The sequence below is a fragment of the Pseudophryne corroboree genome, chromosome 9 (assembly GCF_028390025.1).
Source record: "Pseudophryne corroboree isolate aPseCor3 chromosome 9, aPseCor3.hap2, whole genome shotgun sequence".
NCBI lineage: Eukaryota > Metazoa > Chordata > Amphibia > Anura > Myobatrachidae > Pseudophryne > Pseudophryne corroboree.
Genome location: NC_086452.1, coordinates 290,578,309 through 290,605,111, shown reverse-complemented (window position 1 = coordinate 290,605,111; position 26,803 = coordinate 290,578,309). Strand labels below are relative to the sequence as shown.

Below are 26,803 nucleotides of genomic sequence, written 5' to 3'. Positions count from 1 at the left end.
TAGGAAGCACACAGAGAACCTCCCTATTGTCATAGGGACAATTTTTTTGAAGTGCCATCCTGTCTTGATTGACACTGCAGTGCCACTCCTAGATGGGCCAGGTGTTTGTGTCGGCCACTTGTGTCGCTTAGCTTAGCCATCCAGCGACCTCAGTGCAAATTGTAGGACTAAAAATAATATTGTGAGGTGTCCAATAGCACCAATTCATCCCAGTGATGGGAAGGAGGAAATACTGGAACGACAATTTACTGGTTTAAGTGGAAAGCTGAAACAACTTTCAGCTCAAATGTAGGAAGCACACAGAGAACCTCCCTATTGTCATGGAATATGAAAAAAGGATGTTTGCAAAGAAAAAGTTCCCAACTCAGAAACACGCAAAGCTGAGGCAATAGCCATAGTGAAGATTAGCTTCCAAGTAACAAATTGAAGATCAGCTGAATTTAAAGGCTCAAATGGAGACTATTTGAGAGGTGATAGAACCAGGTTAAGATGCCACGGTGCTACCAGTGGACGAAATTGTGATTGAATATGCACCACATCCTGCAAAAAGGTTTGGACCTCTGGGAGAAGAGCTAAATGCCACTAGAAATAGATTGAAAAGGAGATTTATGGCATTGTTAAATCTCTTACTGTGAGGTACATTGGTTCCACAGGGAAACATCAGGGTGAAGAGATGGATCTTGATCCAGGCACCAACATGCTAAAGCTTTAGACTATCCCAGGATGCATTGCAGCCTCCTCTATAAGCCCGCCTCCAGGCACTGTGAGCTCAGTTTCATTAACCAGTCCAATGCAGGAGCAGGTAAAAGAGAAGGTAGATGTTAGTCACATAGAACCCCGTTCTCACGACAGGAGAAGGGACTAGCAGCTAATGCCATACAAACTCACAGAAGCTAGGTGCGTCAGGGTGGGCGCCCTGTGGTACTAATGTACCTCGCAGAAAGAGATTTAACAGTGGTAAGTCTACCATAAATCTCCTTTTCTACAGCGGGGTACATTGGTTTCCACAGGGAAACAACGGGGATGTCCTAAAGCAGTTCCTCATGGGAGGGGACGCGCCGTAGCGGGTATGAGAACCTGGCGTCCAAAGGAAGCATCCTGGGAGGCGGACGTATAGAAGGCATAAAACCTAAAGAACGTGTTCACTGAGGACCACGTAGCCACATTGCACAATTGTTCAGCAGACGCACCTCGGCGGGCCGCCCAAGAAGGTCCAACAGACCGAGTAGAATGGCCTTTAATAACAGCAGGAGCTGGGAGTTCAGCCTGTGCATAGGCTTGTGCAATCGCCAAGGTTTGCTTATTCGCAGGCCAGCCACGTTTGTGAAAACCAAAAAGTACAAAAAGGGTATCGGACCTCCTGATAGAGGCAGTCCAATCCACGTATACACGGAGAGGCCGTACCACATCCAAAGACTGCTCTTTGGAGGACAAACCAGAAGAGATGAAAGCCGGTACCACTATCTTTTGGTTCAGGTGAAAAAATGTCACCATCTTAGGTAAATAACCCAGGCGAGTTCTAAGAACTGCCCGGTCACTGTGAAATAACAGGAAGGGTGGACGACAGGACAAAGCGCATAGGTAGGACACCCTCCCAACAGAGGCGATAGCCAGTAGGAACAGGACCTTGACCGTAAACCATTTAAGGTCCACTGACTCAAGAGGTTCAAATGGAGACTCTTGCAGGGCATTCAGGACAAACAGATCCCATGGAGCCACAGGAGGGACATAGGGAGGCTGAAGCCGTAAAACACCCCGAGTTAAAGTATGAACATCAGGAATAGACGCAATTTTTCTCTGAAACCACGCCGACAAGGCAGAAATATGAACCTTGAGGGAGGCCAGACAAAGGCCTAAGGTACAGACCTTTTTGCAGAAAAGCCAGAAGTCTGGAAGTTCTGAACGTATATGCATCGTAATTCTTAGCAGCACACCAGGTGAAGTAAGAATGCCAGACACTATAATAAATACGCACAGATGCCGGTTTGCGGGCCTTCAGCATAGTTTGGATAACCGCCTCGGAGAATCCTCTTGCCCTCAGGAGTGATGCTTCAAAAACCACGTCGTCAAAGCCAGTCTGGCCAAGTAGACACAAGGGCCCTGAACGAGGAGGTCTGGGCTTTGAGGAAGTAGAAGAGAAAAGAGGATGCTCTATCGATAGACCCTGCAGGTCTGAGAACCAATGCCTTCAGTGCCACGCTGGAGCAACTAGAAGTAGAATTCCTCCTTCTTGTTTGAACTTCCGCAGTATCCTGAGCAGAAATGACACTGGAGGGAACACGTAGGGCAGCGGAAAGTTCCATGGAATTGCTAGTGCATCCACGAACACTGCTTGAGGATCCCTGGATCTTGATCCAAAGACCGGAACTTTGTGACTGTGTTGAGACGCCATCAGGTCTACACCTGGTAGGCCCCACTTGTCCACTAGGAGTTGAAAGACTTCCAAATGAAGACTCCACTCTCCGGCATGCATGTCCCGACGACTGAGGAAATCCGCTTCCTAGTTGAGGACTCCCAGAATGAACACTGCCGATATTGCTGGCAGATGGCGTTCTGCCCAACAAAGGATTTTTGATACTTCCATCATTGCCATGCAGCTTCAAGTGCGTCCTTGATGGTTTATGTACGCCACCGTGGTGGCATTGCCTGCCCGTACTTGAACAGGCCTGTTCTGTAATAGAGGCAGGGCGAAAGACAAAGCATTAACCACCACCCACAATTCCAGAATGTTTATCGGGAGGAGTAATTCCTCCTTGGCCCACCGACCCTGGAAGGAGTGTTGCTCCAACACCGCACCCCAACCCCTAAGGCTGGCATCCGTCATCCGTAAGAACTAGTTGGAAATCCAAAAGGGACGGTCCCTGCTTAACTGCTGGTCCTGTAGCCACCAGGTCAGCGACAGACGAACCTCCAGAGTTAAGGAGATCATGTGAGACCTGATCAGATGAGGCAGTCCATCCCACTGGGAAAGAATTAACCTCTGCAGAAGGCGGGAATGAAATTGAGCGTACTCCACCAAGTCGAAAGCCGACACCATGAGGCATAGTATTTGCATCGCCGAGTGTATCGACATTCTTAAGTGAGAGAGGAAGTATCTGATCCTGTCCTGAAGTTTCAGGACCTTCTCTGGAGACAGAAACAGCCGTTGACTGTGTGTCCCCAGAAGTGCCCCCAGGTGCACCATGCTCCGAGCAGGGACCAGCAAGGACTTCTTCCAGTTGATTAGCCACCGTCAGGCTTGTAGGAAGTTTACAGTCAGTTGTAGATGACTAAGGAGGACATCTTGGGAGTTTGCCAGAATCAGCAAATTGTCCAGATACAGCAGTATTCTGACTCCCTAGCAATGGTGATGAGCAGTCATCACGGCCATAACCTTGGTAAAGATCCGAGGGGCCATTGCCAGTCCAAGCGGCAGAGCCTGGAATTGATAGTGGAGGTTGCCAATAGCAAACCGCAGATATTGCTGATGCGATATGGCAATAGGAATATGCAGGTAAGAATCCTGTATATCCAGGGATACCATATAGTCTCCGGGTTCCATGGCCAGAACAATTGAGCACAGTGTTTCCATACGGAACTTGGATACTCTCACAAACATGTTCAATGATTTGAGGTTGAGTATACTGTAAGCCGGAAAGACCCATTGGGTTTCGGGACTAGAAACAGGGTCGAGTAGTATCCTCTGCGGGACAGAGGTACCGGCACTACCACTCCTGTATCCAGGAGGGAACACACAACCAGTTGTAGAGTTTGCGCCTTCAACGGATCCGAAGAAATAACCGTTGTGCAGAACTGGCGATGGGGACGTTTCTTGAAAGAGATTGCGTACCCGTGAGAGACAACTTCTCGCACCCATGCATCTGTAGTGGTCTTCAACCAGACCTGGGTGAATCGCAGAAGTCGGCCTTCCACCTTGGGGTCCCACAGGGGGAGGCCCGCCACTTCATACAGCAGGCTTTTTGTGTGTAGAAGCAGGCTGATGGGCGGCCCAGGATTGTTTTGCCTTGGGCTTGGTGGTTTTGGGAGCACGAGATTGTCTCGGGAATGCCTGACCTTTTGCTTTCCCTTGAGGCTGAAAGGAGCGAAAAGTGGTACCTTTTGTCTTCTGTGCAGAAGGATTAGTATTCAGGAGAAATGCAGTCTTAGCAGCCGCTAAGTCTAAGTCTGTCACAATCTTATTGAGATCTTCCCCAAACAGGATGTCTCCCTTGAAAAGGAGCACCTCCAAGGTCTTTTTGGAGTCCAGGTCCACCTTCCACGACCTCAAGCACAGAATACGGCAAGCCTGGATGGGCGTAGTCGATGCCTTAGCCGCCAACACATCTGCCTCAGAGGACGCCTCCTGAATGTAATAGGCGGCAGTGGTAATATGAGACAGGTCTAGTCTGGCAGTGTCAGATATATCTTGAGGCAACTCTTCATCTAATGCCTGAACCCATGCTTCAATTCCTTTTGCAGCCCAGGAGGCTGCTATAGTGGGTCTATGTAAAGCACCTGTAAGGGAGTGAATAGACTTCAGGCAACCCTCCAAACGCTTATCTGTAGGTTCCTTCAGTGAGGTGACAGTGGTGACAGGCAGAGTAGATGACACCACGAGACGGGTAACATGGGAATCCACCGGCGGTGAATTTTCCCACTTGTTACACAACTCAGGAGGGAGAGGATAATGAGCAACCATCTTTTTAGATAGGGAGAATTTCTTTCCTGGCGAAGACCAGGGTTCTTGACCGATGTCTACTAAATGGTCAGAATGCGGTAATAATGTTTTAGTTACCTTCTGACGTTTAAACTTATCAGGTTTCTTAGAAACTGTAGTGGAATCCTCCTCATCATCAGTGATCTGTAGGATCTGCTTAATAGCAACCACTAAATCAGGGACATCAACCTGAATAGTAGATTCCTCATCAGAAGCAGCTGTATCAGTGTCTGACGGGTCAGTATACTCGAAAGAAGAACTGATTTTTGGATAGGCACAAAAACCACAAAAGAAAAGACTATATGTCTAACACCTATACAAAAATCAGTTCTTCTTTCAGGTAGTTCATAGAACTATTGTCTGGGAGCACCACCAACCTAGAGTTACCAAGAATTCTTGTTGATAATTGCAGCCATATGTTGGTTTCTTTATACATTTTATACATTCTATATACAGATTGACTGAGAATAACATTGGTCCTGTGCAGACTTATCAAAATCCTTTTTTGGGTCAGTATATTCCCCATCCTCATCAGAAGAATCTTCCGAGAGATTAGTGGATTGTGAGGAGGAAGTGGCCTGCTTAGATGACCCCTTGACACAAGAGTGACTTGGGTTAAGTTTATGTCTAACTAAAGATTGATTCAATTGTTGCAACTGGGTAGACAAATTACCCGCCCAGGGGCGGATTTACCATAGGAACAATATGTGGCACAAATGGCACAGGAGGTCAAATAGGGGGCATTAGGAGTGTGTCAATCATATTGAGCACAGTTCAGAACGCCACCCAAGGTGGCTCCTGATTGGTTACAGGAGCTTCAGACTGACAGATGTATGGCACACAGTACACAGACCATCATACAAAACTTCCCCTTCAGGCAAATCCCTGGCGCATGCACTGCATCATACAGGAGCGTCCGTGGATTTCCCGCCCTTTGTGTTAGACATTTTAGTGAATATAACTACAGAGCGTATGAGTACGATACAGCCAGACAGAGTACAATACCAGTGAATAAATCCCCTAATATGTGACAGCGTACACAGTACACAACACCAGTGTCTCAATCCGCTACTATGTGACTGCGTACACAGTACACAACACCAGCAAATAAATCCGGTATTATGTGACTGAGTACACAACAGAATACCTTAATCGGTAACAATGCATGGTCCGAGACCGGATGTATATATCAGAATACTCGTACAATATATTCTGCTACAGGTACACTTATTCTTAACTAACGCTGTCTTAATATTGACATGTAGAATACTTAAGTTTCTGTAAAATCACGGCGCTGATGTACAGGCGGATTTACAGAGGAGACCTTACCCTGCAGTCCCGGAGACCAGTCACAGCTAATCATAGAAGATGGCGCCCAGCGTCTCAGTCAGGGAGTGAGGGAGAGAGTGAGGCAGCTCCAGGCGGGAACACCAGCAGTAGCTGGCGCCTGGAGCTGGGGGAGGGGCTACAAGTCAAGCGCCTTCTCCCCTATGCTAGTCCTCACCAACTAGTACTATGGAGTCTTAATAAAGAGGATATGTCTATATCCGACCTGTACTGCTATGCCCTGGTGGATATAGTGGGGTCCCTGCTCTGTTATAGTGTCCATGCCAGCATCGCAGTCTGTCTCCTCAGGCTGCGACCGGAATGCGATTTAATGGCGGGACCCACCTGGAGGACCCTCTTACCTCCTCTCTCCAGAAGCAGCCACGCAAACCAGGAGAGCATCTGCGACTGTGTGCCTAGAGCCGAAGCGTCTCCGCCTCAAGCACCCGGAAACAGAGCCAGCGGGAGTATGCAACGCCACTGGGGAAGTGACAGAGCCGCAGCACAGAATGTCACCCTGACATGTAAGTGCTACGGCCCTTGAAGTCTTCTAAAAGCTTTTTCAGGGCTGCCCAGACTAGCTATCCCTGTTAAGTGACCTGGTTCTGCAGGCACCAACTCAAAACTGAGCTCACAGTGCCTGGAGGCGGAGTTATAGAGGAGACCCCAATGCATCCTGGGACAGTCTAAAGCTTTAGCCTGTTGGTGCCTGGATCAAGAGCCATCTCTATACCCCGATGTTTCCCTGTGGAAACCAATGTACCCCGCAGTAAAAACTACAGATTTTAGCCCTGTCCAAAAACAAAGCTTTAAATTCGGCCTCCTTTGAAGGAAGACCAAGAAATGACACTATTAATGGGAAAGGGGGATGGGAAAACTACTGCACTAGTAATTTGATATCTATTATAAATTCAATTTATCAACCCCATATTATTTTCTATTTCATAGATTTAAATCAATTATGGGGGTGCCTCTTAGGTGGACAAAACAAAGAAATGAGAAAGACTGTTCACACCACATGATGTAGATCTTCCATACTCTGTGGTAATTGTATGACAAAACCAGTTTCCAGGCTTGTAGCATAGTGCAGACTACAGAGGGAGTGAAACATTTAGCTTTGAAAAGCTCAGTCTCAAAAGTCAGACCGTTAAAGCCAACCAAGGAAGGTCCTCATGTAGAAATAGACTTTACTGTAGCAGGTCTGGACGAAGTGGAAGACTCCAGCCAGGACCTGCTGTCAATTTGAAAATGTCGGCATACCACGACCTGCGTGGCCAGTCCGGAGCCACTAGGATTACAATTACCCACTGATCCTTGTTACGCTTAAGAACTCGAGGCAACAATGGCATTGGAGAAAACAGATATGCTAGATGAAAGTCCCATGGAACCATGTCATCCACTGTGAAAGCCAGCAGGTCCCTGGATCTCACACAAAACTGTAGAACTTTCAAGTTCTATCCAGAGGCCATGAGATCCACCTGCGAAAGGCCCCAAACTAACTGTTGGAAGACCTCTGTATTGAGAGACCACTCCCCCAGGTGAAATGTGGTTCTGCTGAGGAAGTATGCTTCACAATTTGCCACTCTCGATATGAACAATGCTAAGAGTGCCACCCAGGAATGGATTCAGGCTGCCTCTGCCATTGCTGCCGCCCGCTTTGTTCCTCCCTAATGATTTACATACACTACAGCCATGGCGTTGCCCAACTGAATATGAACTGGCCGGCTGGCCAGGATGGACTTGGCTTCCAAGGGAGGGAGAAAGATGGCTAGGAGCTCGAGCACACAGATCGGCAGAGACATCCGATGGTGACCAAAGACCCTGGAGCCGAAGATGCAATGTTATGGTACTAGGAGACTTGCGCCTGTGGCCACAATGATCTGATCACAGTGACCAAGGATTGTCCTTGGAGGAGATGATCGGAAACCAGCCACCAATGGAGATATTGACAGATTGACAAGTGCTGTTGGTCAGAACAAGAAACTGAGATGAGAGGTATGCTGCGCATCCCGTTCAATTTTGGAGAACTTCCCAATGGAATTCCTGTGAATGGGACCTGGAGTATTTTACGGTCTCAGAGGTGGAGAGCATCGTGCCTAACAGCTTCATGCACAACAAGATCAACAACGGCAGTAACGTCGTAACCAAGTTTTGCAGGGTCCACGCATTGGAATCTGTGAAGAAAACTCGCTGGAGAGAGGAGTCGAAGACCAGCCCCAGAAACTGAAGGCACTGACAAGGTACGAGATGCGACTTCTGGAAATCAAAACCCATTTGTGCTAAATCAGGATCAATTTGTCCATGACCTTGTTAAAAATGCGCTGAGCAGTGACTATACCCAACGTTAGGGACCGAAATGGATAGTGAGCAGATACGACTGCAAAACTAAGAAGATTTTTTCTTTAAACTGTTACAAAACACTCTGCCTAATACTCTATTGTGCTGCTTAGATGTTTCTAGTTTATATACGTCTATCCCCCATGATGGGGGTATGATGCAATGAGGGATTTTTTTGAGAATTGACTTTTGAGGTCTACATTTGATCATGATTTGTTTCATAAACCCTTAAGTGTAAAGGAACTACAGTAATTTTTGTACGATCGTAACTTTTACCTACAGCTACGAGGGTGTGCCATGGGTTCGTCCATGGCCCCCTCATTAGCTAACATCCTTATGTTTAAACAGGAGGAAATTAAGTTCTTTAATAACCAGGAGGTTAATATTACTATGGTACAGTACACCAGGAATATACTGTAGATGATGTTTATATGTTGTGGACAGGGGATGACAAGAGATTTGAGTAATTTATGAGAGATATTAATAGTTTGGATTCTCCTATTAAATTTACATATGCATTTAGTGCACATGAAGCTATTTTTTTTTATATGTCAAAAGTATGAATTAGTAATGTCATTGAGACAGACGTACACCATAAAGTAACAGACAGAAATACTTTTCTGATAGCCTCTAGCCATTATCCAGAAGTGCTTAAAAAGGGTCTGCCTCTGTCACAAATGATGCACATTGCGCACATCAAGAGCGATCTTTGTAAAATTCCTGCATAGCTGGATGCTCTTATTTGTAAGTTCCTTGCCAGAGGCTACGATTCAAGGACCCTAGAGGTACAAAAACACAGTGTTACAAATGCCAAGATAAAAAAAGAAAAGATAAGGTATTACCTTAGGCTAGAGATTTCACAGTTGCAAGTCCCATTATCAGGCGTGCCACACAAGCTCTATGGCCTACTGTTAATACGGACCCTGATTTGCCAACTTTTAGATAGCTATACCTATGGCGACTTAAGCGTGGCAGAAATCTGTGTGACAGCTTAAGTGCATGTTGACATCACTGGAATTGGGAATTCCTGTATCTTGAAATGTATATACAAAAGCTCCAGGCTGCTATAAATGTAGTAGTTGTGCTACTTGCAGTCATCTTGTTGCATGTTAATCTTTCCAGCACCCACACAGCAATAGGATTTATGATATTTGAGATTCATTAAACCCTGGTTTACTTATAGATAGGGATTTCACATTTTACATGACTCTGGTTGGATGAGATCGGGGCCGCATCTTAATTCCTGATTAGGCCATAATCATGAAACTGAAATCAGTTTGCAATGGAGTACTTTATGCAAAACGGAATAATTTGCTGTATTGCAAAGGCACACCAATGTGTGTAGACATCAAGGTTCAGTGTCTGATTGCAGTCAGTAAGGAAATACAGAATGCCATTTACACATTTCGATAACACTTGTACAGTATAAAATATTCAGGTAGCGGCTGTGATCATTAGATATGAGAATTAAGCCTTGAGACACATGCAAAAAAAAAAAAAAGTGGGCCTGGGCATTAAAAGTTGGTAAATAAAACAGAAAATAGTTGTACTGTACTTCATACTATCATACTTGAAGCCATTCCAATGCCAATTTTGTTACTGTACATTAACTAATTTCCAATTCTCACCTGGGTTGGGGAGAGTAGTGGCGTAGCTTCACTAACTCTAGAATCAGCAGGGGATGGTACTGATCCTTGTGACTCTTGGCTAGCTGGTTGCTCTGGGGACAAAGCATCACTGCTGTCTTCATCAAATGAAGAGCTGTCTGCCACTTTAGCATAATCCACATCTGCGGCAAACAAAAATGTGCTTTTAATACAAGACAGTAATTTTTGTACATGTATATAATCAATCAATGGTCAACTACATACAGAAGGTGTAAAATTGTAGGATACCACAATACAGTACAGTTAGACAATTTAATGAGATGTTTAAAGGATGTGCCCACATCAACATGTTAAATCACTTACGGGATTTGTGTAGGTAACTTTTTATGAACTTATCTGTATTAATGTTTCAGTTCAAAAGAATTTATAAAAGCTACAAAACATGCAGCACTATTGATAATTTTTTTAAGGGCCCAACAACACATGGGTCTGGAATGGGTATACAAATGAAAGACATGAAATACATGCTATCAATAGCATACGCTAGTGAAAGAAAGAGAACTTGTTTTGTTTTTGTTATTGGTATCGACAGCACATTTTCCTCTTCTTGTGTATTATTTGGAAGGATTAGCACCATTAATTTTAATTCCCTAAAATACTACACGGCAGCCATACTGTATGGGTTATTCAGCGGAGTAAAGATAGGAATAAACAATCCTCCAGAAGGTATATAATGTTACTCCTCATTCCAATGGTTATTTTAAAGACTCTTCCCAAGCCGTCCTAGCTGTATGCAGTCAGAATGTTGACAATCTCCATGTCAACACAGTCAGTGTTTACACTGTCAAAATTTTGACGCTCAATTTTAGTGGTAGGGTTAGATTAGGGTGAGGCAGCAGTTAGGTTTTGATTGAAAGGGAAAAAATAATTTGTTAATGTATTCAATTAGTTATCAAAACCATGTATCTGCTTCTATTCACTACATGTAAACTGTGCCAGCCCAGCTCCACAGCAGCGGAATTAATGAACTCCTCTTACCTCTCTGCTGCTTGTTATCCCTATTATGCAGCTGTGAAAATGAGGAATAAAAGTCCAATTTACAAATGATGTAATCCAAAACAGATTAAACTCTGAATCCTGGCAGTCTCTGATATGCAGAGCATCCAGTAATCATGTAACGAGTTCCTCCACCTCTCCATGCATCATCAGCGGCTTCCCCAGATAGAATCAGAGGATGCTGCTAATGATACAAAGAGAGGCAGAGAAACTCGTTATAGGGATAACAAGCAGCAGATAGAGTTAAGAGGACATATTTAATTTGCAGCTGTGGAGCTGGATTTGCACATATTACACGCAGTGCATGAAAGCATATACTGGTTATGATAACTAATTGAATCCATTAACAATGTTTTTGTAATTCTTTATCCACTGCTAACCAATTTCTTGTTAAATGCTGGATTTTACTAGAAGTTGAACTGTGGATACATGTTTATTGCAAACTAACTGCTTATCAAACCTTGAATTTACTAACCCTACTAGGACTGTGGACTCATCCAACTAACAGCTAATAATCAACCCAATGGCCATTTAAGGATTATTCATTATGTGTTATAAATGGACATAATTATAACTTTGATATGCCATTTGCACTTAGAAACATTTTTATTTGCTTATTATCCTGCATACGGGGATTGTTTTAATGTGCATAAGCAAGTATTATTTTATCATAGTGTACAGTAATTAAAAGCTGGCGCTTCCATAATATTTTGCTTCCATCGTAGCCATAATGCACTGACGTACCCAAACAGTATATAAAAGGAGAGAGTTGGTTAATATGATCTACAGTAAAGGTGCTACAAATATTTTTTTATTAACTATCTGGTTGAAGCATCTACAGAAACCATTGCAGAAGATAATGGCCCAAATGTATTAAGCCTTAACAAGAGATAAAGTGGAGACGGATAAAAAGTGATAAATGACCAGCCAATCTGCTCCTAACTTGTCAATTTTCAAACACAGCCTGTGATATGGCAGTTACGAAGCTGATTGGCAGGTCATTTATCACGCTTTATTCGACCCCACTTTATCTCTTGTTAAGGCTTAATACATTTGGGCCAATGTCTGGTAAAGAAATGAAGAGACTGCCACCCTGCGGCTTTACCCGCACTGCCTGATGATGTCTGAGCCCTGCATGCTCAAGAGGCCATCACTGCTCTTCTGGAATGCACCCTTATTACTGCTGGTAACTCACATCCATTCCACTTCCAAGACTACACAATCTTGATCAATCTTGCAAGATTATGTTTGAATGGCTCTTGCCCTTGATGAGAACCAATTTGAAGGACAAAGTTATTTTGTTTCCCTGAATTCCACTGTTGCGGATAAGTAAATAAAACAATTTGCAAAACAAAATCCAAAGTATACAGTGTTCTTTATCATTAGTTGATTGTGGACAGAGATGGACGTATGAGCTCTTGATTGATATGAAAAGTGGAAATCTTCCTCGAAAAGGACGTAGGGACAGTTTGCAATATCAGTTTGTTGGAATAATAGATAAACAAGCACCTTGATGGTAATTCAGTCCTGAACACTCGCTAACGTTTTTTTGCAGCGTTGCGATCAGGTCAGAAATGTGTAATGCACCGCAATGCGCAGGTGCGTCGCATGGGTACAAAGTTGATCGCCGCTCAGCGATGGGTTTGCGCGAATAATCCATTCACACGGCCGTTCGCAAGGAGATTGACAGGAAGAAGCCGTTTGTGGGTGGCAACCGACCATTTCCAGGGAGTGGCTGGAAAAACGCAGGCGTGTCCATGCGTTTGCAGGGAGGGTTCCTGACGTCAATTCCGGTCCTGAACAGGCTGAAGTGATCGCAGCGGCTGAGTAAGTCCTGGGCTGTGCAGAGACTGCACAAGATTTGTTTGTACAGCTCTGCTACAGATGCGTTCGCACACTTGCAAAGTTAAAATACACCCCCCTATGGGCAGCGACTATCTGTTCGCAGTATTGCAAAAAAACTCCTAGCGAGCGATCAGGTCTGAATTAGGCCCCTTGACTGTAAGCCAATTAAGGGAGGCATCTTGCGAAGTATCAAATGGATGAGCATCCAGTATTGGAAATCCCAAGGTCACACAAAAGTCTTAATGCAATTTCGAATTCTTTTTACTGATAAAGAAAAAAATATTCAGCCAGATGCCAGTTGGTGTCCAGAAAAAAAACACTAAGTAGACACTTGAACTCTCAGAGTAAAGAATACATTGCCATTGTCTAGTGGTTCTCAAACTGTGGATCACGACCATCTCATTTGGGGTCGTGATTCCATGATGCGGACCATTAAAATCAGTTGAATTGTCTGTTACCTCGGACTCCTCAGATCACTGGTTTAGTAATCCAAGGAGTCATCTGGCAGTTTTGGCCCACACCAGTCTTCTCCTGTTTCACCTAGCATTCGCTGCTGCTGACTTCTGAGTCTGACTGTAGTCCGCTGCTGGCTGCCAGCCGTGTGCCCGCTGAAGTATTGTAAGTAAGTGCAGAATGGGAGGGGGTCATTCACAGGTGTCTGGAAATCAGCAGCAGGGGAGCATGAGGGGGAAGGAGAGCATCACTAAACACAGACTCTATGGGATGCGTCTGTGAATGGGGGGGAGGCAGGGGAGCACACCGTGTATAATGTGGGAGGGGGAACAGGGGAAAAATAACACCCACTTCCTCGTCACACACTGCTACCCACTGCCTCCCTCTTCTATCCCCCTGTCACCCTCTATCGCTCCCTTGCCACCCTCTGCCATCCCCATGTCACCCACTGCCTCTCCCTAGTTATCCTCTGCCTCCCACTGTCTCCCTGCCACCCCCAAAATCATTCACAGTAGGTGTAAACTTAACAGTTGAAGGAATATATTAAAAACACATTCAGGGCAGGAATTCCTAAAAGAGCTCGTCTCTGTGATTGTATAAGAAATGAAGTGATCGCATTAGCAGTTTCTTCACTTTTTGTGCCTTCGAGTGCTACTGTGCATGTGCGGTATGCTGACCACGTGTGGCAGTCATTCTGCTGTAACTTGCTGGGGTCCTATAATCATTTTTATTTTATGACCGGGTCCCAGAGCAAAATAGTTTGAGAACGCTTGGTCTAGTCCATCCTGAAGAAAATTCCTAATCTGTGGAATGGCTGCAAAACAGGATCAAATACATTATGTTTGCACTACAGAATGTATGTCCAGAGCATCAAATTCCCTTTGTATTTCTGTGATGGAAACAGAACATAGTTACAGTACCTCGGGTGTTTGAAGATGTTGCCATAAGATCTATTTGAGGGAGTTCAAACGTTTGTACTAGTAGTTGAAAAACCTCATTGTGCAAGACAACTTTGCTGCATGGACTTGATTATGAGGGATACAATCTGCTCTCCTGTTACTATTGTGTACTAGTATAGTGCCACCAATTACAGTGCGCTGTAAAGTGAACATTTTGTTATTTATATCAATCCCTGCCCCATTGGAGCTTACAGACTAAATTCCCTACAATTGCACACTCCTGTTGCCATTTCTATAAGTAAAGGAATTGACCAAGCTCACTCTGACAGAGACTAGTCTGGAAATACCAGGAAAGCTTGGAATAGAACCTGGTGCACGTGCTGCAGGAAGAAAATAAGATTTTACTTACCGATAAATCTATTTCTCGGAGTCCGTAGTGGATGCTGGGGTTCCTGAAAGGACCATGGGGAATAGCGGCTCCGCAGGAGACAGGGCACAAAAAGTAAAGCTTTTCCGATCAGGTGGTGTGCACTGGCTCCTCCCCCTATGACCCTCCTCCAGACTCCAGTTAGGTACTGTGCCCGGACGAGCGTACACAATAAGGGAGGATTTTGAATCCCGGGTAAGACTCATACCAGCCACACCAATCACACCGTACAACTTGTGATCTAAACCCAGTTAACAGTATGATAACAGCGGAGCCTCTGAAAGATGGCTTCCTTTAACAATAACCCGAATTAGTTAACAATAACTATGTACAACTTATGCAGATAATCCGCACTTGGGATGGGCGCCCAGCATCCACTACGGACTCCGAGAAATAGATTTATCGGTAAGTAAAATCTTATTTTCTCTATCGTCCTAGTGGATGCTGGGGTTCCTGAAAGGACCATGGGGATTATACCAAAGCTCCCAAACGGGCGGGAGAGTGCGGATGACTCTGCAGCACCGAATGAGAGAACTCCAGGTCCTCCTTAGCCAGAGTATCAAATTTGTAAAATTTTACAAACGTGTTCTCCCCTGACCACGTAGCTGCTCGGCAAAGTTGTAATGCCGAGACCCCTCGGGCAGCCGCCCAAGATGAGCCCACCTTCCTTGTGGAGTGGGCCTTTACAGATTTAGGCTGTGGCAAGCCTGCCACAGAATGTGCAAGTTGGATTGTGCTACAGATCCAACGAGCAATCGTCTGCTTAGACGCAGGAGCACCCATCTTGTTGGGTGCATACAATATAAACAACGAGTCAGATTTTCTGACTCCAGCTGTCCTTGCAATATATATTTTTAATGCTCTGACAACGTCCAGTAACTTGGAGTCCTCCAAGTCACTTGTAGCCGCAGGCACTACAATAGGCTGGTTCAGATGAAATGCTGACACCACCTTAGGGAGAAAATGCGGACGAGTTCGCAGTTCTGCCCTGTCCGAATGGAAAATCAGATATGGGCTTTTGTAAGATAAAGCTGCCAATTCTGACACTCTCCTGGCAGAAGCCAGGGCTAGAAGCATGGTCACTTTCCATGTGAGATATTTCAAATCCACCTTTTTTAGTGGTTCAAACCAATGAGATTTTAGGAAGTCCAAAACCACATTTAGATCCCACGGTGCCACTGGAGGCACCACAGGAGGCTGTATATGCAGCACTCCCTTAACAAAGGTCTGGACTTCAGGGACTGAAGCCAATTCTTTTTGAAAGAAAATCGACAGGGCCGAAATTTGAACCTTAATAGATCCCAATTTGAGACCCATTGACAATCCTGATTGCAGGAAATGTAGGAATCGACCCAGTTGAAATTCCTCCGTCGGAGCACTCCGATCTTCGCACCACGCAACATATTTTCGCCAAATTCGGTGATAATGTTGCACGGTTACTTCCTTCCTTGCTTTAATCAAAGTAGGAATGACTTCTTCCGGCATGCCTCTTTCCTTTAGGATCCGGCGTTCAACCGCCATGCCGTCAAACGCAGCCGCGGTAAGTCTTGAAACAGACAGGGACCCTGCTGAAGCAAGTCCCTCCTTAGAGGTAGAGGCCACGGATCTTCCGTGATCATCTCTTGAAGTTCCGGGTACCAAGTCCTCCTTGGCCAATCCGGAACCACTAGTATCGTTCTTACGCCTCTTTGCCGTATAATTCTCAATACTTTTGGTATGAGAGGCAGAGGAGGAAACACATACACCGACTGGTACACCCAAGGCGTTACCAGCGCGTCCACAGCTATTGCCTGCGGATCTCTTGACCTGGCGCAATACCTGTCCAGTTTTTTGTTGAGGCGAGACGCCATCATGTCCACCATTGGTCTTTCCCAACGGGTTACCAGCATGTGGAAGACTTCTGGATGAAGTCCCCACTCTCCCGGGTGAAGATCGTGTCTGCTGAGGAAGTCTGCTTCCCAGTTGTCCACTCCCGGGATGAACACTGCTGACAGTGCTATCACATGATTCTCTGCCCAGCGAAGAATCCTTGCAGCTTCTGCCATTGCCCTCCTGCTTCTTGTGCCGCCCTGTCTGTTCACATGGGCGACTGCCGTGATGTTGTCCGACTGGATCAATACCGGTTTTCCCTGAAGCAGAGGTTCTGCCTGGTTTAGAGCATTGTATATTGCTCTTAGTTCCAGAATGTTTATGTGAAGAGACGTTTCCAGGCTCGTCCATACTCCCTGGAAGTTTCTTCCTTGTGTGACTGCTCCCCAGCCTCTCAGGCTGGCGTCCGTGGTCACCAGGATCCAATCCTGTATGCCGAATCTGCGGCCCTCCAATAGATGAGCACTCTGCAACCACCACAGAAGAGACACCCTTGTCCTTGGAGACAGGGTTATCCGTAGGTGCATCTGAAGATGCGACCCTGACCATTTGTCCAACAGATCCCTTTGGAAAATTCTTGCGTGGAATCTGCCGAATGGAATCGCTTCGTAAGAAGCCACCATTTTTCCCAGGACTCTTGTGCATTGATGTACAGACACCTTTCCTGGTTTTAGGAGGTTCCTGACAAGCTCGGATAACTCCTTGGCTTTTTCCTCCGGGAGAAAAACCTTTTTCTGAACCGTGTCCAGAATCATCCCTAGGAACAGCAGACGAGTTGTCGGCATTAACTGGGATTTTGGAATATTCAGAATCCACCCGTGCTGTTTTAGCACTTCTTGAGACAGTGCTAATCCCATCTCTAGCTGTTCTCTGGACCTCGCCCTTATTAGGAGATCGTCCAAGTATGGGATAATTAATACGCCTTTTCTTCGAAGAAGAATCATCATCTCGGCCATTACCTTTGTAAAGATCCGAGGTGCCGTGGACAATCCGAACGGCAGCGTCTGAAACTGATAGTGACAGTTTTGTACAACGAACCTGAGGTACCCCTGGTGTGAGGGGTAAATTGGAACGTGGAGATACGCATCCTTGATGTCCAAGGATACCATAAAGTTCCCCTCTTCCAGGTTCGCTATCACTGCTCTGAGTGACTCCATTTTGAACTTGAACTTCTTTATGTACAGGTTCAAGGACTTCAGATTTAGAATAGGCCTTACCGAGCCATCCGGCTTCGGTACCACAAAAAGAGTGGAATAATACCCCTTCCCTTGTTGCAGAAGAGGTACCTTGACTATCACCTGCTGAGAGTACAGCTTGTGAATGGCTTCCAACACCGTCTCCCTTTCGGAGGGGGACGTTGGTAAAGCAGACCTCAGGAAACGGCGAGGTGGATCTGTCTCTAATTCCAACCTGTATCCCTGAGATATTATCTGCAGGATCCAGGGATCTACTTGCGAGTGAGCCCACTGCGCGCTGTAATTTTTGAGACGACCGCCCACCGTCCCCGAGTCCGCTTGAGAAGCCCCAGCGTCATGCTGAGGCTTTTGTAGAAGCCGGGGAGGGCTTCTGATCCTGGGAAGGAGCTGCGTGTTGCTGTCTCTTCCCTCGACCTTTGCCTCGTGGCAAATATGAATAGCCCTTTGCTCTCTTATTTTTAAAGGAACGAAAGGGCTGCGGTTGAAAAGTCGGTGCCTTTTTCTGTTGGGGAGTGACTTGAGGTAGAAAGGTGGATTTCCCGGCTGTAGCCGTGGCCACCAAATCTGATAGACCGACTCCAAATAACTCCTCCCCCTTATACGGCAAAACTTCCATATGCCGTTTTGAATCCGCATCGCCTGTCCACTGTCGCGTCCATAAAGCTCTTCTGGCCGAAATGGACATAGCACTTACCCGTGATGCCAGTGTGCATATATCCCTCTGTGCATCACGCATATAAAGAAATGCATCCTTTATTTGTTCTAACGACAGTAGAATATTGTCCCTGTCCAGGGTATCAATATTTTCAATCAGGGATTCTGACCAAACTACCCCCGCACTGCCCATCCAGGCAGTTGCTACAGCTGGTCGTAGTATAACACCTGCATGTGTGTATATACTTTTTTGGATATTTTCCATCCTCCTATCTGATGGATCTTTAAGTGCGGCCGTCTCAGGAGAGGGTAACGCCACTTGTTTAGATAAGCGTGTTAGCGCCTTGTCCACCCTAGGAGGTGTTTCCCAGCGCTCCCTAACCTCTGGCGGGAAAGGGTATAATGCCAATAATTTCTTTGAAATTATCAGCTTTTTATCAGGGGCAACCCACGCTTCATTACACACGTCATTTAGTTCTTCTGATTCAGGAAAAACTATAGGTAGTTTTTTCATACCCCACATAATACCCTGTTTAGTGGTACCTGTAGTATCAGCTAAATGTAACGCCTCCTTCATTGCCAAAATCATATAACGTGTGGCCCTACTGGAAAATACGGTTGATTCGTCACCGTCACCACTGGAGTCATCGCCTGTGTCTGGGTCTGTGTCGACCGACTGAGGCAAAGGGCGTTTCACAGCCCCTGACGGTGTTTGAGTCGCCTGGACAGGCACTAATTGATTGTCCGGCCGTCTCATGTCGTCAAACGACTGCTTTAGCGTGTTGACACTATCCCGTAGTTCCATAAATAAAGGCATCCATTCTGGTGTCGACCCCCTAGGAGGTGACATCCCCATATTTGGCAATTGCTCCGCCTCCACACCAATATCGTCCTCATACATGTCGACACACACGTACCGACACACAGCAGACACACAGGGAATGCTCCTAATGAAGACAGGACCCACTAGCCCTTTGGGGAGACAGAGGGAGAGTTTGCCAGCACACACCAAAAGCGCTATATATATATCAGGGATAGCCTTATAATAAGTGCTCCCCTATAGCTGCTTTGTTATATAAAAATATCGCCATAAATTTGCCCCCCCTCTCTGTTTTACCCTGTTTCTGTAGTGCAGTGCAGGGGAGAGATCTGGGAGCCGTCCTGACCAGCGGAGCTGTGAGAGGAAATGGCGCCGTGTGCTGAGGAGATAGGCCCCGCCCCTTTTCCGGCGGGCTCGTCTCCCGCTATTTTGAGAAATCAGGCAGGGGTTAAATATCTCCATATAGCCTCTAGGGCTATATGTGAGGTATTTTTAGCCTTTATAGGTACTCATTTTGCCTCCCAGGGCGCCCCCCTCCCAGCGCCCTGCACCCTCAGTGACTGCCGTGTGAAGTGTGCTGAGAGGAAAATGGCGCACAGCTGCAGTGCTGTGCGCTACCTTTAGAAGACTGCAGGAGTCTTCAGCCGCCGATTCTGGACCTCTTCTGTCTTCAGCATCTGCAAGGGGGCCGGCGGCGCGGCTCCGGTGACCATCCAGGCTGTACCTGTGATCGTCCCTCTGGAGCTTGATGTCCAGTAGCCAAGAAGCCAATCCATCCTGCACGCAGGTGAGTTGACTCCTTCTCCCCTCAGTCCCTCGCTGCAGTGATCCTGTTGCCAGCAGGAATCACTGTAACATAAAAAACCTAGCTAAACTTTCTCTAAGCAGCTCTTTAGGAGAGCCACCTAGATTGCACCCTTCTCGGCCGGGCACAAAAATCTAACTGGAGTCTGGAGGAGGGTCATAGGGGGAGGAGCCAGTGCACACCACCTGATCGGAAAAGCTTTACTTTTTGTGCCCTGTCTCCTGCGGAGCCGCTATTCCCCATGGTCCTTTCAGGAACCCCAGCATCCACTAGGACGATAGAGAAACTAATTCTCCTGTGCCTCTGACATAAGGCACGGAGTCTGATTAGAATGTAATGCAAAAACAATTCGGGACTCCCCACGATTGAAAACCCTATGACTGTATTCTGAACCAGATGCACCTATGCAACTGCACCGCTGACAACCCTCTGCTTACGAGAGTAGCTGCCATCACTATCAACATTTGAACCAAACTCCATCCATACTGCAGGAGATCTGGCTGAAATCTTACAAATCTCTGCAAATGTGCACCTCACAAAAGCCAACAACTATACAGTGCATGCCAAAAAATACAATGGAATATTTATTCTGTGTGTGAACATCATGTTGCCACCCAGTAATGTCTACTTAGCCCTATGCAAGAAGCAGCCATGATGCAGGCGTTATTTGCTAAAACTTGCAGCAGCCATCCGTATTCGGAATTGTGGAAAACTCAGATTCAGACCCGAAGTCTGTAAGCTGAAATGTAATGCCTCCAGATGAAGTGGCGAGAACAAGACTCAGGACCTCACAAAGGTAATTCCTATGTGCAGAGTAGTATTTGATACTGTATGATGTGTGCATGATATTGTAAACCCAAATCTTGAATGGGGAACATCCATTGCAGTATATACATTCAAATTTAGTCACCCCCAGAAAAGTGTTGAAAATTGGTCTAGTAAAAGAAGAAGAAAAAAAGAAGAAAAAAAAGGAGTATTACCCTTGTTAACTCTTTTTCTTTGAGGTCCATGGGATCCACAGGGTTTACCTTGGGGTATGTTTGGTGGAGACCAGGATTCTGGCACTGAACAGCAAAGCTTTCAGCCTCCCAGAATGCACGGGTCCCTCTCCCCTCATAGCCCGCCCACCGCTTAGGCTCTTCAATTTTATTTAACAAGCACAAAGCAGGATCTGGAGAGGAGAGAAGGGAAAAAAGGTACACACAGGAAACACACACTCCCTAGCAAGAGAAGGGAACTGGTTACCGAGAAGAGTAACCCATTGAAGCTAGGTGCATAAGGTTGGCCACCCTGTGTACCTCATGGACCTCAAAGAAAAAGAGAAAATGAGGGTACGTTTTACTATAACTCTTATTTTCTTCTTCAGGGTCCATGGTCTCCACAGGGTTAACCTTGGGGAGGTTCCAAAACAGTTGTAATAGGGAGGGAACGCTCCTAAGATCAAAGGAGTACATTGCGGCCAAAGGTTGCATCCTGAGAAGCAAACGTACCAAAGGCACAGAATCTAAGAAACATGTGCGCATGCATAGTTGTTCAGCAGATGCGCCATGGCTGCTAACGAAGGACCGACAGAGCGAGTAGAGTGAGCAGAGACTGTACTTGGTACTGGAAGATCAGCTTGTCTGTAAGCCTGTGAGATGGTCATGCGGAGCTTACGTGCCAACGCTTGTTTATTGGCTGGCCAGCCCCCGCTTGTGGAATCCATAGAGAACGAATAAGAAATCCATTTTCCTAATGGGACTGGTATGGTCCACGTAGATCTTCAGAGCACGGACCACATCCAACGAAGCTTCCTCTTGCGATAGGCCAGGTTCATGGAAGGCCGGTACCACAATTGGCTCGTTGATATGAAACTAGGATACTACTTTAGGGAAGAAAACCTGCATAGTCCAAAGGACAGCCCTATAGCGATGAAAATTAAAAAGGGGACACTCCAGGAGAATGCCCCCAAGTCAGATACTCTGTGGGCTGAAGTGATGGGCAAGAGGAAAAGCGTCTTAGCGGTCAACCATTTGAGGTCAACAGTATCCAATGGTTCAAAGGGAGGCTGATGCAAGACCCAAAGACAAAATCCAAGCAGCCACTGGATGAACAAAGGGAGGTTGTATCTGGCGTAACCCCTGCAGAAAGGTATGTACATCTGGTAAGGGAGCAAGTCTGTTCTGGAACCAGATGGACAGAGCAGACACCTGAACTTTAAAAGATGCAAGGTGTAGACCCCTGGTAAGGCCCACCTGTAGAAATGTCAGAAGTCTAGGAATCTGAAATACCAAGGGATCATAGTGGCGATGAGCACACCACTGAAAGAGTGCCAGACACAGTAATAAATGCGATCTGATGCCAGTTTCTGAGCATGAAGGATGGATGACCAAAGAGCCATGCCATCAAAGACAAGCGAGCTAGGTCTGGCTGCAGACAGGGACCTTGTGATAAAAGGTCTGGTTGAAGAGGAAGTGACAATAGCCTGTCTATGGAGAGACACTGGAGATTCGTGAACCAATGGCACCTGGGCCATGCCGGAGCCACTAGGACGCTCGTGCTGCCTTCCTCTTTGAATTTGCATAGTACTCTGGGAAGGAGAGATACTGGAGGAAGAAATAAGCCAGATGGAAAGTCCACAGGACTGTTAGTGCGTCCACATCCGGATCTCGTGTTCTGGCTCCATACACAGGTACCTCGTGGTTGTGTCTGGAAGCCATGAGGAGCATGTCTGGAAGATCCCATTTGTTCACCAGAAGCTGAAAGACATCTGGGTGTAGAGACCACTCTCTGGCGTATCAGGCATTTGAGAGGCCTGGAGTGGAATTGGGCATATTCCACCATGTCGAAGGCAGATACTATGAAGCCCAGGGTCTGCATTTCTAAGTAGATAGAAACCCTGCAACTGTGGGAGTAGGTTGAGAATGAGCAATTGTAGTGCTGCAGTCTAGTCTGGAGGAAGAAAGATACGTTGCACGTGAACATCAAGCAGAGCTCTGAACTCGAGTATCCTCTGAGACGGGATGAGAGAGGATTTGGCCCAGTTGATCAGCCAGCTGTCACTCTGAAGGAATTACATTGTCACCGGGAGATGATGGTTTAGGACCTTCTGGAGAATGTGCAAGAAGAAGGAGGTCATCCAGGTAAGGGAATATCTGTATTCCCTGCCATCAAAGATGAGCAGCCATCAGCGCCATGAGATTGGTTGACACCCTGAGGGCTGTGGAAAGTAAGAACGCTAGGGCCTGGAACAGCTGACAGAGGACAGCAAATCGGAGATATTTTTGATGACAGGGTGCCATAGGTACATGGAGGTAAGCACCCTGTATATCCAGGGAGACCACAACATCCCCAGGCCACATAGCCAGGACAATGGAACAAAGTTTCCATTCGAAACCTGGGCACTTTGAGGTATTTGTTCAGTAACTTTAGATTTAGGATGGGACCATGGGACCCATTGGGATTCTGAACCAAAAAGAGTGTAGAATAGAACCCCTGGCCCTGTTGAGACACAGGGAAAGGAATGACGACACCCGATTGCAGTAAGGAGTGAATAGCGGCCTACAGTGCCTTGGCCTTGCTGAGGTCTGCTGGTGGATTGGTAGGAAAGTATTGATTGGGAGGATGCTTCAGGAAGGAGAGAGCGTACCCGTGAGAGACCACTTCTTGAATCCAGGTGTCTGTTGTGATCTGACGCCAAGCATGGGCCAACCGAAGAAGTCAGCCTGTGTATAGAAGTGCTTCCAGGGCTTTCTTAGCATCGGAAACCGCCTACCAAGAACAAAGCTTAACAATGTGGTGTACTACCACAGAAGCAGCCGAAGAAGCTTTTGAAGACAGTAGAGCTGTATCCAGAGCAGCCTCTCCAATGTAATATGCAGCATTTCTGTTGTGGCATTTCTGGTTAGTGACACTTGTTCCATGGTAGGCTTAGACATGAAATTGTTTTCAAGGGCATCAGCCCAGTTTTCAAAGGCTTTAGCTACCCATGCCGTAGCAGGTCTGGCCATGGCGCCTGCAAGTGAATATAAAGATTTGAGACATGTGTCTAGTTGCCTTGCAGGTAAGTCTTTAAGCAAGTACGCTTTAGAACAGGCAGAATTAAACTTTTCATTAAACGTGTAACATGAGCATCCACAGCAGGTGGAATTTCCCATGTTGTACAATCAGCCATAGGTGACGGATAAAGGGAGTTTAGTAAATTTCTTGCGACGAGTTTTCCATGTTTCACTCATAGCATTAGATAAATGATCAGAGTGTGGGAACTCAGCCACTACTACTTGTTGGTGTTTACACAGAGGGTCTTTAGATATAGGGGCCAGTTCAGTAACCTCTAACTGGAGTGAGAATTCAACCACCCTAGCTAAAGCAGCTACATTAAATTTGGACTGCAGCTCTTCTTCCCCTGAGGGGGAGCCTGCAGTAGAGAATTCACCATGATCTGCTGCAGCAGAAGATTGCTCACAACTGAGAGTGGCATGGACTGTGAAGTTGGCACAGCATGCTTGATGGCAGTAGGAGCAGGTAGTGTCATCTGACCCTGCAATTAATTTTGGAATACAGCCAATGAAGCAGCCAGACTCTGTATAGAGTTAGAGAATAAGTCCAACCAGGTTGGACAGGTGGGGCTGCAATGGGCTGATAAACAGGCTGTAATAGCTGTGGGAGACCCATAGGGAGGAGTCACAGACAGGGCTGAAATATGGTCAGCAATTTTTGCCAGTATGTTGGAAAATTAGGCCTATGGAGGCTCCTGTGCTGGCAGTATCTAAGGGTTACTTAGAAGGAAAGATACAGGGAAAACAATATAATGTACACAGAGAAAAGTACAGCCAGACAGCAGAACTAGCATAAGTCACATACAATGCAGAAAAGACAAAATGTAACTGCAATGGGCACTGATATCAACTATACAGCTAGTAAAGCTGGTAGGATGCAGTGCTGTCTATATCCTGACTCCAAAGAGAGGTATACAGGGAGACCAAACCCAGCGTTCCTGGAGACCTGCAGAGCATCTGTAATGACTGCTCAGCATCTCTGTGAGGAAAGATGGTGAAGGAGGAGTAGCCCAGGGCGGATAGACCTCAGCAGAATGGTGCACGGGGATGGGGGAGGGGCCGCTGAGGATGTACTGCCGCCCGTTGCCGACATCCACCACTGGTTCCCTGGTCTAAAAACCTCTCTCAGCACCAGTAAAGTATGCCCTGGTGGTCTAGTGAAGCCCGAGGCCAGACAATGGTCTGGAAGTCCACGTCAGCACCGCCGCTCTGTCTCCCAGGACCGGCAGCATAAGACTGCTCTGTGGGGCTGGTCTCTTCCAAGTGCTGCTGGGATTTCTAAGTGTGAGTTGGAAACAGTAAAAAGGTGAACTCTGATTAATCTCTGTCTATCCATATAGGGATAGTAATTTTGTGAGAAAGTAATCTGATTCTGATTGATTGTTTGTATCTATACTGTTTCTTTTTGTTTTAATATATCTGTACTGGGTTTTTTTTTTGTTTTTTTTTCATTTGGAGGGAAAAAATAAAAAAACAAATAAAGTGTGAGGTGATAGCCAGAGGGGTTAACTCAGGTGTGAGTAATCAGGAGTAATCAGGAGGGAGAGGGGCTGATTGAAGCAGCTGGGTGAGCCTATATAAGCAGTGACTAGACTCTTGGAGCCTGCTCTGTGGGGCTGGTCTCTTCCAAGTGCTGCTGGGATTTCTAAGTGTGAGTTGGAAACAGTAAAAAGGTGAGTTCTATAATACACAATCAGGAACACACATTTACAGTACCATTAAACTTCTGGTGAGGCTGCAAGGGGCTGACCTTGTGAGTGAGTGAGAGGGTCTCTTACTTGGAGTAGCAGAGGGGCTGTGATTGTGCGGGTGTGAGGGGCATTTTTTTTTTATTTTTTTCTTCTTAGCAGGAGCTGGAAGCCGAGTGAAAAGGAGGAGCAGTGAGCTGGAACAACTGCAACTGCTAAGTGGAGTATAGGTGCCGCAGGAGAGAGTACTACGGCTGCATAAAAGTAAAGGACCAAGAACCGCACAAAGAAAGATAAGTATAAGCCAGCTTAATTATTGTATAAGTGATATTGCTTGTCTTCTATTTTTTATTTTTGCTGCTTTTTCTTTGAGTGTAACAGGGAGTTAGACCTTGCAAACAATATGGGAGGGGCTGTGATTGAGGACCTCACTCAGTGCATGTCGTGCAAGATGTATGCACACCTGGAGCTACCGGCCCAGTGTGAATACATCTGCACGAGGTGTGTGCGAACGGTTGCCCTGGAAGCCCAGGTAACTGATCTAGAGCAAACCGTTACGCGACTGAGGGAGATTCACAATCTCGAGCGTAGTTTAGACAGAACGGTGGAGGAGTTGCGGGAGGGGTCACTGGTAGAAGAGGATGATGATCAGGTAGCCAGTTGGGTCACAGTTAGAAGGAAGAAAAAGAGGGGGAGGCACGACATCTCCGAACTATCAAACCTGAACAAATTTGCCCGATTGGACGAGGAATCGGAGGATGATAGTGAAGAAATGACGGTGCCGGAGGAGACTGCTCCCTCTAGCATCCAGAGGTGCGGTCCCTCTGGCGCGGTTGGATAAAAGATAGAGAGGTACCTAGTCAAATGGTGGTGGTAGGGGATTCTATCATCAGGAAGGCAGATAGGGCAATCTGCTACCGGGACCGTGATCGCCGTACAGTCTGTTGTCTCCCGGGTGCTCGGGTACGGCACATCGCGGACCGGGTAGATAGATTGTTGGGAGGGGCTGGCAAAGACCCGGCGGTCTTGGTGCACGTTGGCACCAATGACAAAGTTAGCGGAAGGTGGGATGTCCTTAAGAAAGACTA

At 46.3% G+C, this 26,803-nt stretch overlaps 1 protein-coding gene across 4 annotated transcripts in view; it reads right to left on the bottom strand.

Annotated features, from left to right (window-relative positions):
• Positions 1-26,803, bottom strand: part of MRTFA (myocardin related transcription factor A) — a 424,554-nt gene that overhangs the window by 170,948 nt on the left and 226,803 nt on the right. For all 4 annotated transcript variants that reach the window (XM_063940356.1, XM_063940354.1, XM_063940357.1 and 1 more), the window contains one exon: positions 9,988-10,148. In XM_063940356.1, coding sequence (XP_063796426.1) covers positions 9,988-10,148 — 161 coding nt within the window. The remainder of the gene's footprint in view (positions 1-9,987; positions 10,149-26,803) is intronic.